Source organism: Plectropomus leopardus, chromosome 6 (assembly GCF_026936395.1).
Source record: "Plectropomus leopardus strain MGB_pleo_1.0 chromosome 6, ASM2693639v1, whole genome shotgun sequence".
NCBI classification, from domain to species: Eukaryota; Metazoa; Chordata; class Actinopteri; order Perciformes; family Serranidae; genus Plectropomus; species Plectropomus leopardus.
The window spans coordinates 31,558,022-31,571,242 of record NC_142181.1 but is presented as its reverse complement, the minus strand read 5'-3'; the positions used below and the strand labels follow the sequence as shown (position 1 = coordinate 31,571,242).

Sequence of the window (13,221 nt, the reverse complement as noted above, 5' to 3'; positions counted from 1 at the left end):
TTCACCAAAGTCACACATTAAGACAAACTAATTAACAGCCCCTGTTTTCAGGGAGCCAAAATTGTCAATGTGGTGGTAAAGTAGTGAAAATATTGTACTCTTAAACTGTTTTAGGTGGGCTTTTTTTTTGAAGTGGCTAAATTGCATGTTGTTGCTGCCCCTGCCTGCAGCTTAATATTGCTTACAGACATCATCTGTAGGTAATACATTGACTATAGATAAGTACTCATACAACCTCACTCAAAAAAACAACCCTATCCCTTTTACACAAGAAAAACAAAACACAACAATGTCCATGTATTTATGTATCTAGATTACCTACTGGGCGAGAGAGTGCAGCTTGATCCAGTTTTGTATTTACAAACTTAAACGTGACTTTGTCTGTATGCATAATTTTCAAACCTTCTGCTCCATCACTTACATGAAGCGTCTGTCTTTCTTGACAGTGGGTCCGTCCCTTGCTGGATCCTCTGAGATCTTGATTGCGTCCTCCATGGCGGCCAGCAGACCATTACCACCCTCTCCTCTCAGGGCTGGGCCGAAGCACTCAGGGCGACGAATGAGCAGACGCACCACAACATTGGCGTTCTCCTCCACGCTCTCTCCTGTGAGAAACAGATATGCAAATGTTAGTGACAGTTACTCACACCTTAAAACAAAAAAAAATATTTATTACAAGAGGGTGCTGACCGTTAACAAAGACAGCAAAGCGAAGGAAATCCAGGTATCTCTCTCCTCCACAGGGGTTCCAGCCGATGTCGGGGTAGCCCTTGGAAAGGAGCATTGGACACATCTGCAGCCCACAGCCTGCCAAATATGTCACAACCTACAACACATGTGAGGGACACAATGAGAGATTATAAGATCACAAGCTGCTTGCTGTACACTTTCATTTGTTTTTCTTTCTTGTCATTTTCTTTTTAATTTTCTCAAACCATTTCCAGGTCCTGCTCTTGTAGAGCCAAGGCCAGCTCATTGTTGTCGATGCAAGAAGCAGCAGCCACATCCAGTGGTGTGGACCCACGCATACCTGCAGATGTACAGTAAAATAAGTCTGTATTTGTTTGTTCTATGGCAAAAAACAAATGCATCAAAATTTATTTGGTATAATGCACGGAGAAATATTTCTTGATGATAGAGAAGGTTAGAATCTGATCTTTGCGTCTTAACCTGTTTTGAAGTTCAAAATAAACCCAGATAAATCCACTTTTTAAAATAAAAAAGTCATTATGCACTGTCCAGCAAACAGTGTTATAAGTGTCTGACACTGACCCAAGCCGATGCCACTGTTCTGCAGCAGGTAGCTCAGATGGTCGAACATGGAGCGCTGGTTCTGCCGGCTGATACGACAGAAGTAACACAGGAAACGACAACAATTTGTCACCATTTGGGGGAATCGAATCTCCTGGAGAGAAAAGGTGAAAAGATAAATTATGTCTGGGCTGCAACAATTAAGTAATTGTCCAATAAATCCTTAAAATAGATTCTTGGCCTGAATAAGATAAACTTAAAAAAAATAAAAATCATCAGTTACCTTCGAGTCTCCTCCTCCGCCCAACACATTGACCATCACCTCCATGACAGTCTCATGCATACCCAGAGCTCTCATCAGATTGGGATGTTGGTAGAACACCTTGTTGTTCATGATGTTCCTGAAATAATTACAAAAAGATTCAGATTTATGTTACGTTTACTTTAATTTAAGTTCTGATGGCCCATTGGAAAACAATATTAGATGGAGATTTTAGAGCAGGTCAAAATGTCACAGAGGCAGGCATATTACACAAAAATATATTACTGAGGCCAACATTTAAAAAATACTACCAAAATATCCATCTTTATTAGATCTACAGATGCACTATGGGTACATATCATCTCGTCCCACACTGACCCGATGCTCTGGATCATGAGCCGCTCCTCCTCTGGGCCCATCTGGACAATGAGCAGCGAACGAATCTGTCCCAAACACTCGAGCAGGTCCATGGTGTCCTGAACAGACACGGCGTTGATGGCGTAGGCTTTGGGCAGCGCTCGGATCAGCTCGCCGAGGCCGTCATACTGCCTGTGGAGCAGGCTGAACATCAGACGCACCAGCTCAGGGTTCTGAATGAACGACTCCTGGGCCCAGTGGATCATGGTGTGGGAGATCAGCTCCTGCAGCGTGCCTTGGTAAAGATGTTACAAAGACAGTGAGTATGTCTTATGAGATTGCTATGCATTCTGTCATAGATAATTATTATTTTATACTATTGAATCATTTAAACGTAATCATGAGTAATTGTATGAATGCATGAGTCATCCATGGTCATGTTTCAGAGGCCTCAGAGTCCCTCGCTGTCTGCATGCAGGCCACAATACTGTGAGAGTAAGACCTTGCAGAGGTTTAGATTACATTGATAGGCACAGCTGTGTGACGTGTGAAATTTACTATTTAAAGATGAGTGATTCTTCTGTTACTTTAAGTTTTTGGCATGTCTCTGTCCATGCACATGTGTAGTGCCAAAAGCTTCTCTGATCAGATTTGTGTAATAAATATATATTCAAGTAAGGACTACTAATTACTTCTACTATACAATCATTACTTATAACAAATACTTATTCATTCAATGATTTTGTGTTATTATTCATCGAGTTTACTTTATCATTAATCAAAGTGAAGACCAAGAGTACAAGATTTTCTGCAACACATTTATAAAGGCTGATTTTGCTTCATTTGGACTAAGGTTGCCAATTAATCGAGTCCTTTAAAAATCATTTGGGTCATTTGGGACAAGTCATTTGGCTGTTACGCTTACTGGGTTTTAGCTCTTCCTCGGCCTCTGGTCTCTCCTCCTCCTCCTTCTTCTTGCGCAAGCTCTTGATTTTTTCGACCAGACTGATGAGTCTGCCCCTCAGTGAGGAGTCCACTTCTTCCTCCTCTGCCTCCTCCTCAATATGTATACCTGTGTGTAAACTTGGAAAATCAGCAAGCAGCAGGAGTAATTCACACTTGCAGAGTAAAAACACACAGGATCTTTAAAGAGCTTCTCACCACAGTGAAGCAGAATGTCATTATGGAACTCTGCCAGAGTGTCCCGCACCTCCTCAGGCACTGGACAGGTCTCATCCTCTGGACTGTGTTTAAAATTAGTCAGCAACAGAACCTTAAAGAGAAACCCAGTGAGACAAACCCATCAGCTCCTTTTGGCTGTTTTGCTTCCCCTTGTTTTACATTATTTATATATAATTCCTGAGGTTTCTTCAGGTCTTTTGCAATACAGAATGTACTTTTGTTGTTCTTCTTTTCTCTTCTCATCAGATCAAAAAACAATCTTTTGGGTATCAGCCCATCTCAATGTCAGCATCAGTACCTAATGGCACCTTTATTCTGTGCTTAATTTTCTCTGTAATAACAAAACTGTAATTTGCTGCAGAGGTGACATAGTAGACTAAAAAACAGTTCTTGGATTGCTGGGAAGCCCATGGAGCGACTTTGAAGCTCTGTGGCTGGTTTCGAGGCTTTTGGGCACTTCGCAGCACTTACACCTCTTGTCTAAAACAGTAGTTCTCATTCAGATGTGCTCTCAGATACTGACATTTGAAACCGATGCCTTTAAAAGTAGTGAACAATGTTTGGTACCAAACCCTAGTTAGCGTGGGAGGAACATTATCCAAATCAAATACATATTCAAATCTCAGAAAAAACATATGAGATTATGCGGAAGAAAGTTTCTGACTAAAAAAAATAAATCAGTACCTGGTCCTGTGGTGGTGAACGGAACTCGCGGGTCTTGCGTGCAGTCTCAGCAGCTGACATGGTGAAGGCTCTCATTAACTGGTTGTATCGAATGCGTTGGTTCTTTTGAATATCGTTGACAAACGTGTCTGAATATGCCACAATGGCCTCCACTCTGTGTCGCAGCTCGCAGTCGCAGAAGTACTGCAGGAGTGTGCACATCTGAGAAAGGTAAATAAAACAGAAATAAGAGTTTAAATGTGTGCAAATTAAATAAAAATAAAAATGTAGATATTTGAAGGATATGAACACTGATGTGCAGATGAATGCAGATACATAGCAGAGTGTTTAAATTAAGAAAATAATGACCTGCAGTTTGACAGACTCTGGGAGCTTCATCTGGAGTAATCCCTCTTCAGGACCCTCCTCCTCCTCTTTCTCTTCTGCCTCCACTGCCTCTGCCTCCTTCTCCTCCTCCGCATTTTCCCCATCTACCTTTCCTTCTTTAGCCTCTCCCTCCTCTTTCTCCTCCTCTTCTCCTTCCTCCTTGGGCTCTGCTGCTTCCTCCTTATCCTCCCCTCCCTCTAATTCTTTCAGCTCCTCTTCTTCCTCTTCACCGACCCCTTCGTCCTCCAACTCGGCTTCAGCCTCCTCTGCTTCCTCCTCCTCCTTTGCCTCCTCATCTTCTCCCTCAGCAGCTCCACCCTCCTCAGCTTTCTCCCCCTCCTCCTCCTCCTCCTTTCCACTGAAAACATTTGGGTCGATCATCTTGAGGATGTGCTTGGTGTCCTCGTCGTTGAAGATGCCCATAATGAGCAGCGTACTGATCAGCTTCAGGATTGGGACAAAGTGGAACTCGACACTGCCTCCTACCGGATCCCTCATAGCCTGGCTACCATCCAGCACAGCCTCTGTTAACATGCTGATCGCCCTGGTCTTCAGCTCCTGAGGGGGAATGATAAAAATGAGCAAAAGGCAACTAATAATTTCATCTTTACAATGAGAATTTTTACAATGCAACCTGTGTCTAACCTGCAGGGGGAAAATAGGACTGAGGGTGTACAAGTCAGGGTCCATGCCAACGAAGTTGATGGAGGAGAAATGCAGCTTGGGCCGTAAGCAGGTGTTCAGGCCGACACCGGGGAGGGAATGGGCCTTCTTTGCATCAGGATAAAGGTGGATGCTGAGAGTGTCCTCAGTCATGGGGACGATAAACTCCCGGTTGGTGCCCAGGCGTGCCCGTTTGGCAGACTCCAGGTGAATGCTGATGAGCAGGTCATAGTAGCCACTGCGGAGAGGTCCGGGCAGGTAGGTGTTCTCGATGGCGTAGAAAAGCTGGGATTCATCCACGTGGCTGCACAGGGCATGAGCCACTCGGTTATTGCCAAGGGCGCAAACGGCGCAGTACAGCATGAGGGTGTGGTAGTGAAACTTCATCAGATCCTGACGCTCTGACAGCTCCAGGATGTCAATACACCTGAGAGAAAAAGACAGACTCAGACATTAAAAGTGGACTGTGTAATCCCTCACAGGTCCAGCAGCTTCAGCCAATCATGCATCTCTTCATAAAACACACTTCATAGTATATATTATAATTGGATATTTTTTCAAAGTGAGTATTTTTTAGTATTTACTATTTAGTGTTTATTTTTAAGATTGTTTTTATTTTTCCTGTGGATAATTACAGAAGAGCTTTTATGTTATGTGTGGCTGTGTGAGGTTAGCTGTACATAAACTGTTCTTTATCATTTATTGCTTTATTATTGCTGCTCTTTATGTCTGCGTGTAAAGCTTGGCTGTGTGTAGCTGCTTAACGCTGCATGCATGACTATTTGTGCTAAATTCCTTATGTTGTTGCTGTGCTATTGTTTTGTAGTGGTGTTCTGCTGTTTCTTGACGCTTCGCATTGCTTGTGTTTGTTCTCAGGAGTTCCTGTTTGTTGTAGCTGTTGCTGTCTTTATGGTGTCCTGCTGCTGTTATGTGAATTTTATCATTTTATAGGTTTCAAAACATCTTGCCACAGTGCTTCAGTTGAAATTAGCCAGATGGCTAACACTGGCACATTTACAGATATGTTGATTAATTGGTGTTGTCCTCATAAACAAAATAAATGAAATAAAATGAAAACTGATCAGGCAACATGGGTAAGGAGTTATCATAATCCAATTTAAATATCCAGTCATTTTAACTTTTGACACCGGCTGGGATGACAAGATTATAATCATCAGGATTGTTATGATATCATCTAAGATGAATTCCCACATCCTATCAAGAATCAATTAAGAATCTGCTGCTAAACTGATCATTTTTTATCATTACTAACTTCCTGTTGGGGCTACTGATTCTGACCTGTTCTCCTCTGGGATGTGCAGAGCCATCATGATGAGAGGTTCTGTACACTCCACCATCCAGCCCAACCTCTCACTCACTTTGCCCACCTCCGGGTTGAGGAAGTGATTGGGCATACGACTCCAGATAACTGGGGTCAGCATCTGGACGTCCAGCCTAGGAGGACACTGGGGGACCGCGTTATTCCGCTCACTGCGGAACATGGCTGCTGAGATGGGCATGATGTTCTGAGAGGGAGAAAAAGCAAGAGGGGAAGAGGTGTTTACGATCATGGACAGAAAAAAGATAAACAATATGACTTGAAAAGGCAGAGAGCAATTGGTTAAACAAGAAAACAAGAAAATGAAGCAAGCATAGGATTTAAAAGAATGAGACTTTTTACAGAGAAGATTTGCATGCAGTGTGCGTTCAATCCATGTTGCAACAATTCCTATTAGACAGCTGTCACACGTTTATCTCTGGTTAGCAGAGCCTGATAAACTGTATCACACATTTACATTAAATAATAAAGAAGAGAGAGAATGAGAGGAAGAAGAAGAAGTAGGAGGAGTAGTAGAAGGAAAAAAGAGGAGAAGGAGAAGAAGAAGAAAAAACAATTCATTATTATTATTATTATCATCATTACTAGTAGCAATAGTATTTACTTATTGATTTCATTTGATTTATGATTTAGATACATATGAATTGACAAATTACTGTGACTGTGCCTTAAAAATTTATCCCAACAGAGACACATGGTCCCTTGTGTTTAATTTAAGTCCAGCCAGGTAGTTTGACCCCAAGATTATAATGTAGATCTGTATGGGGTGAGATGAAGTAGGCATGACAAATACTTTTAGCTATAGAAAGTGAATCAGAAGAGAAAAAATGACTTCCTCCCAGAAAATGTACTGTGTGTGTGTGTGTACAAAAGTAGTATCTGACCTTGAGTTTGCCCAGCTCCAGCTGCACCATGTTCTGATTGGAGGGCTGAACGAAGACGGCAGGAAACAGTTTGGTGTTGGGCTCCACCTGAAAGAAAAAAAACAACAAAAAAACAAAAAAAAAAACCATTGCGTTTTATGGCTCCACAAAGTAATATAAATCATCCAACTCATTTGGAGTCCAAAAAACATAGATACAAATACAAAGTCAACATAAGCTACATTTTCCCCACCTGGTAGAAGGTGTTAATCTCCTTTCCATTGGCTGTAAAGGTCATGAGACCTGTTGCCAGGTCAACCAAGCAGCCAACAACCATGTCCTCCTGGCTGAAGCGGGTCTGCTGATTGCTGACCAGGTCCCCTCCCCACACCATGTAGCAGTTACTGTGCTTCATACTGCAGAGAAACAGCAAAAACACCACTATTATAAATTAAAGTCCTTGTGTTAACAATAAAACTAAAAACAGAAAAATAAAAACACACAGATGACCAACTCTCATTAATAATAATAATAATCATAATAATAGACAGGACTTATATAGCACTTTTCTAAGTATTCAAAGATGCTTTAAATAAAACGCAAATAAAAACAAATATAAATACAAAAAGAAAGAAAAGATACAGAAAAGATACAAATACAAAGAACAGAATAAAAATACCAAATATATAATAAGTTAAGTTGAAATAGGATCCAGACTAATATTTCAATTTGATTGTGTTTTCATTAGAGTCAGAGAGGATGAAGACAAACTTAACATGTATTCAGCGTAGAACAGATGAGCAATTCTCATTGGATAATTGGTTGAACGGGAATTTAAAGTTATTGTATTGATTCAAAAAGTGGAAGCTGCCATTGCCAATGCCATACCCCATGCAAAAAAATCACATCGGGAGCAAAAGAACACAGATGTCTCTTCAAGTCAAAACTTAAAAATACAAAAGTTACTTCATCTATCATGTCTTCACAAATTAAAGGAAATATGGCATTTGTCTTCATTTAGGTCAAAGGGCTGAACTATGTTAGGTGTGTCAATCCAATGTGCCTCTCTGGAGAGCAGTGTGATAAAAATGTCACCATGTCTTACCAGTTAATTTTTTAAATCATTATTAAGTTGGAGAGAGTTCTGAGGATATGATGGCCTGGAGGCAGTTTTTGTGGTGTTACTTTTTTTTTTTAGATATGAAGAAAACATATAAATGGGAAAAAGAAGGGGGCCAAGTATTGACCCAGGAGGACACCACAGGATATTAGAGACAGTATTAAATTCGTTATTACTTTACTACAACTGTTACTTAGTCTGACAGTCAGGATTAGATATCTCTGAGAGACAGGTGGGTGACAAAACACAGTGGTTTAAATTACAACCTTTTAAATTTTAAACCAAGATTGATAATTAATAAACACAGTCAGCAAATGTACTGGCATTGCACTTGTAAATAAGACTAACCTGTCGTGTATGTTGCCTTTGTCATCTCCCACAGTAACAGTGACACTACGCACTTTGGAAAGGTCAAAGGTTGGATCATACTGGTGGTAGTCAGGAGTGACCCAGCCGATCCACACACCAGAGGGCTCCTGTCCAGCAAAGATCCTCACAGAGTAGTAATACTGAAAATAGAGAAAATAAGGAAAGACATAAGATAAAATCTAAATTAGACACCTAGGAGCAGATATTTTGGATTATCTGGAGATACTATAATAACATAAGTAGTTTGATGGAATTTAATATACAGTGAACTTTCAATAAGCAGGCTCAGTGAATCATGCCAGCCTGATCCACAGACTTTGCACAAACATAAATGATAATGTTGGCATGTGCTATAAATCTAGCATTAGTAGAGGACCATGTTTAGCTCACAGTGGTGGTATTCAGGATGATCTCAGGGTCATCTCTGTCATCCGGGACCACATCTTCCACCAAACGTGGCACCGTTGGAGGGGCAGGAGGAGGGGCGAGAGGTGTCATTGCAACCTTCTTAGCCTTGAAGAAGAATCTAATGTGCAAAGAAGATAACATATATTCAGACACTTAAATATTAACCCTTAGGGCCCATTTTAATATTACACACACTCATATCACTCTACACACAAAATGCGCTTTTCAAAATCAAGGTTTAAACTATTATACATTAATATTATTTTCTACTTTCACTGAGTTACATTTTTTAACATCGGTCCTAATCATAAATATCAAATATTCACTTATTTTCTGAAATTTTTTGTCATGATGCCACTATGTTTTTAGATAGGAAAAAAATCAGGTGAAAAATAGTCAAAGTTTGATTGGGTTTCAGTGGCACCCAGTACGAACGCAACAATTTTGTTTACAGTGTCTTTTAGCTTTAGCTGAGCTGGAAATTCTATGATAAAACAAAAATGCACAATCTTGTAAATAAGTCATATGTCATATGCATTAACACAGCCAAAATCTTATTAGAATGAAAAGCATGTAAAATGTGTGTACAGTCCCTAAGGGTTAAGAGTTCACTTGACATCTCTCACTACTGAATTCTGTTCTGTAATTATGGTAATTTTTCAAGAGCTAATCTGAAACCATATAATGTAATGTCAGTGAACAGGCAAGCAATAGTAGGTTTTTACAAACAAAGAAAAGAAGACAAAGGGGTAAAAGAGGAAAGCTGTCGATCAAACAATGCCATCTGAAACAGTCTGTAATTTAATATCAAGTTTTAAATTTATGCCATTTCAGCAACTGCTCAAACCAAATTAGAGGGGATGGGATGATCTTCTCTGAACCATGTTTTGTTTTACACTGAGAAGATGGATTGTTTACATACTCATCTGGACCACCATCTAATGCTCTGCAGGGTTCCCCCTCTTCTCTATAGACACAACCTGCAACACTAACCCTTTTTTCTTTCCCTTTTCTGACGCTGTGTCCTTCTCGTTTTCCACAGGGATCTCCTTTGGTACAGACGGCTCCTTCTTCTCATCTTCCTGCTCCTTGCGGCCGGCAGACTTCTTCAGAACTTCAAACTCTGAGTCCGGCTCCACCACCACCACCTCCTCCTCGGGTATGGTGAGGGCACGGGTGAGGGGGGTTGTGCCTGCCGGGATCTTGAAGGTTTCGTGAAACTGGACGGGCATGCTGAGTCTGAGGAACATCATGTCAGTGTTGGCATTCTGCGAGCCAAAGGTCTTATGGGTCAGCTTTAGACAGGGGGCGCTGTCCACAGTCCCGTCCACACGGGAGACCTGAAAGACAACATGTTTAAAGATAAATGATCTGCTTTTAAATTTCTAGCTTTTATTAAACATAAAAAGTGTCCCTGACTACGAAAGATAGGCTAACCAGCTTATTTCCAGGTACTAATAATATATGTGATAGATGTGGCTTATCACCAGCTGATCACGCTCATATGTTCCTTTTTGTACAAAATTAGCAGAGTTTTGGACTCCTTTCCTTAATACATTAAGTAAAGCGCTTAATATCTTTCTAAAACCCAGTCCCTTGATAGCTACCTTCTGGGTACCCCCTGCACCTGTCAGCATCTCTGAGAAACACTCAGACATTGTTGTTTTTGCTTCACTAATTGCCCGTAGACGTGTTTTGTTAAATTGGAAAAGCCCTAATCCTCCTCCCGCCTCATCTCGGTTGTCTGAACCCCATCTGATCCTTATTGTATCTAATTTCTTGGAGTTAGCATCTTGACTATCTTTTCTATGGTGTTCTTCTCCCTGTTCATTTGAAAAAAAATCTTCATTTTTTGTTATTTTTGTTCTTAATTACTTTCTGGGGTTTGAGGTATTAGGATAAGGTGATGTTTTGTTTTTCTGGTCTGCCACAGCACAAAGAGTATAGGGAGGGGAAGAAACACTGGAGCATATATGTGTACTTTGTATTCGATATTTGTACAATACAGGTTCCCAATTTATAAATGAATAAATAAATAAGTGTCCTTGAGTACTTACCTCAATATGATTGTGATCGGTAGGCACAGGCACAAACTGGGGCAAACTTTTACTGAACCACATGGTAATATCTCGCTTCATATTGATGGCGAAAGGCTCAAATCCTTCCTGCAGGCCACAGATGGCAAAGTAGCGCAGGCTGCTGACATTCTGCCCAAGATTAATCCGTCCAACTTGAGACAGGCCCAGGGCACACACTGGGATAAAACCTGAGGGGAAAAACACAGGAAAGCAAACGTTAAAGTATTTTCTAACTGCTCTGAAGCTGTGCTGATATTCTACACACACTATGAAGTAACAATTTGTGGCAAACAAGTTTAATGTATATAATGAGATACTTCCTTTATGTGACTGCTACTAATGCTGATCACAAAAGGTAAAATGACTCTTACCTTCCCCGATTTCAATGTCTTTGAAGGCCATCTCTGAGCCCGAGTCACTGATCAACATTTCTCCGTTGAGCGTGAACATTATGTTCATCTCAGTCAGGTCAATCATACAACCAACTACATCACCAGACTGCCACTGGCGACCGAAGGGTTCATTCCCAATATGCCATCTTTGAGCCTGGAAAGAGTTACATCAACAAATTATCTAAAAACATACAACTTTAAATTTCCATTTAAAAAACTGAGACATCGGTGTTAAGACTATAGCGTACTCTAGTGATCTTTTCTGACTCCTTCAATTGTCTTGGAAAAAAAGGTGGGCAATGCCCAAACATTAAATAAAAAAAATCGAGTTGCAGTTGACAAGAACATGAGAGAAGTTTGCCTTGAGGGCTTTCTGGTAGAAATCCACTCTTTTGAGCCGAAACCATGAATTTTTTTCCCTAATTTTAACCAAGAAATCACTTCTGGCAGAATGCTATCTTGACTAACCTATCCAAACAGCAATTTACAGTCATGTCAGTCCTGATTCATTTATATGTGTAATATATATGTGTTGAAGGAATTTAAGAAAAGGTATTAAGTGTATTTTTTTACAATTTATTTTTACAAAACATGGATGTCTCACACACATTTGCAACCTGGCAGCACAGAAGATTTATACAATCACCACAGTGTCAAAAGATAATATCATATTAAACATTGTGTCATATTATGTGGATTTTTTTTGGCTAAAAAGTGTTTTGTGAGGTCACAGTGACCTTTGACAACCAATGAGTCCTTTTGGATGATTGTGCCAAATAACAAAAAAAATCCTCCGGGCGTTGCTGAGATACTGTGTTCACGAGGACAGATGGACAGACATGCCAAAAACGTATTGCCTGTGGCTGTCACTGGTGATGAGGCATAAAAAGGCATAATTTTGCTTAAGTTTGGTTTTTTTCAAGCCCAACAAATCAATAGTCTCTCCAAAAGGTCTTTAAATTCGATATTTTGATTAGCTTGAAAGTAAAAAGTAGATTTACTGGACAGATTCCAAACCTAATCTGTTCATATTCCATTTTTTTGGAAACTACATTATTTTGACATTTATATAGACTTGAATTTTCCAGTCTACACTTGATTAAACTGGACAGACACTCATTCAGTCGAGGTGAACCAAAGATGTAGACTGACCTTATTGCCATTGAAGACGTAGGCCAGTTCATCAGCTCCCAGCTCAGTGTCAGAGCGGACACTAGGACGTGCCCAGCCCACTCTCATCTCACCGGTGGTCACAGCCTCAAACTCAAAGTACCACTTCCCTTGGGTGACAGCATACGACCTCTCTGCCCTGAAAATTCGTACCTTGTCCCCCCGGGTGTTCTCAAGGCCGTGGCCAGCTGCAGAGAAATAGGGGATGGAGCGAGGTTAAAGTGTGCTAAAATTGCATAATATTCTTCATTCAATCCCACATGTTGGTATGATGTAATCTGACTTACTGCTCTCCTGATCTGGAGGCTCGATGTTGTAGCCATAGCCAATGAGGGTGCGGACAGCGTTGTTAACACTGTCTCGGTTGGTTTTCTTAGTTCTCTCGTCCAGCAGGTTGTAAGGTACCAGACGAGGGTTTCGCTTATTCAAGATGTCCTGAGAAGCGGAACAGAATACAACTTAATATAACACAGAAAGTTTCTACAGCTTATTAAACAAAATCAATTAAAGAAATTATCAAGGACTGGAAAAGAATACCTGCACAATACTGTAGGTCCATCCTTGTCGTACCCGATCCCTTGCCCAAACATTATGCCCATTTTCTGCCAGTTTTTCTACAAGCTGGTTCTGGTTTGGTGTCAGTTTGACATGGTTGAGGTCAAGGGGGGCAGGCTTGTATCCATTGGTCATCACATAGCTAGAGGAAAGACAAAAGTT

The 13,221-nt window shown here is 40.6% G+C and overlaps 1 protein-coding gene across 7 annotated transcripts in view; it reads right to left on the bottom strand.

Annotated features, from left to right (window-relative positions):
• Positions 1-13,221, bottom strand: part of ryr1b (ryanodine receptor 1b (skeletal)) — a 96,506-nt gene that overhangs the window by 47,868 nt on the left and 35,417 nt on the right. For all 7 annotated transcript variants that reach the window (XM_088079224.1, XM_088079226.1, XM_088079230.1 and 4 more), the window contains 22 exons: positions 13,042-13,201; positions 12,792-12,939; positions 12,487-12,692; positions 11,314-11,488; positions 10,922-11,130; positions 9,858-10,204; positions 8,847-8,982; positions 8,436-8,596; positions 7,221-7,383; positions 6,989-7,075; positions 6,065-6,291; positions 4,748-5,192; positions 4,085-4,660; positions 3,737-3,937; positions 3,032-3,143; positions 2,796-2,942; positions 1,892-2,165; positions 1,535-1,652; positions 1,273-1,405; positions 936-1,030; positions 691-826; positions 422-605 (listed from right to left, as the gene is read on the bottom strand). In XM_088079224.1, the coding sequence (XP_087935350.1) occupies positions 422-605; positions 691-826; positions 936-1,030; positions 1,273-1,405; positions 1,535-1,652; positions 1,892-2,165; positions 2,796-2,942; positions 3,032-3,143; positions 3,737-3,937; positions 4,085-4,660; positions 4,748-5,192; positions 6,065-6,291; positions 6,989-7,075; positions 7,221-7,383; positions 8,436-8,596; positions 8,847-8,982; positions 9,858-10,204; positions 10,922-11,130; positions 11,314-11,488; positions 12,487-12,692; positions 12,792-12,939; positions 13,042-13,201 (4,440 nt within the window). The remainder of the gene's footprint in view (positions 1-421; positions 606-690; positions 827-935; positions 1,031-1,272; positions 1,406-1,534; positions 1,653-1,891; positions 2,166-2,795; positions 2,943-3,031; positions 3,144-3,736; positions 3,938-4,084; positions 4,661-4,747; positions 5,193-6,064; positions 6,292-6,988; positions 7,076-7,220; positions 7,384-8,435; positions 8,597-8,846; positions 8,983-9,857; positions 10,205-10,921; positions 11,131-11,313; positions 11,489-12,486; positions 12,693-12,791; positions 12,940-13,041; positions 13,202-13,221) is intronic.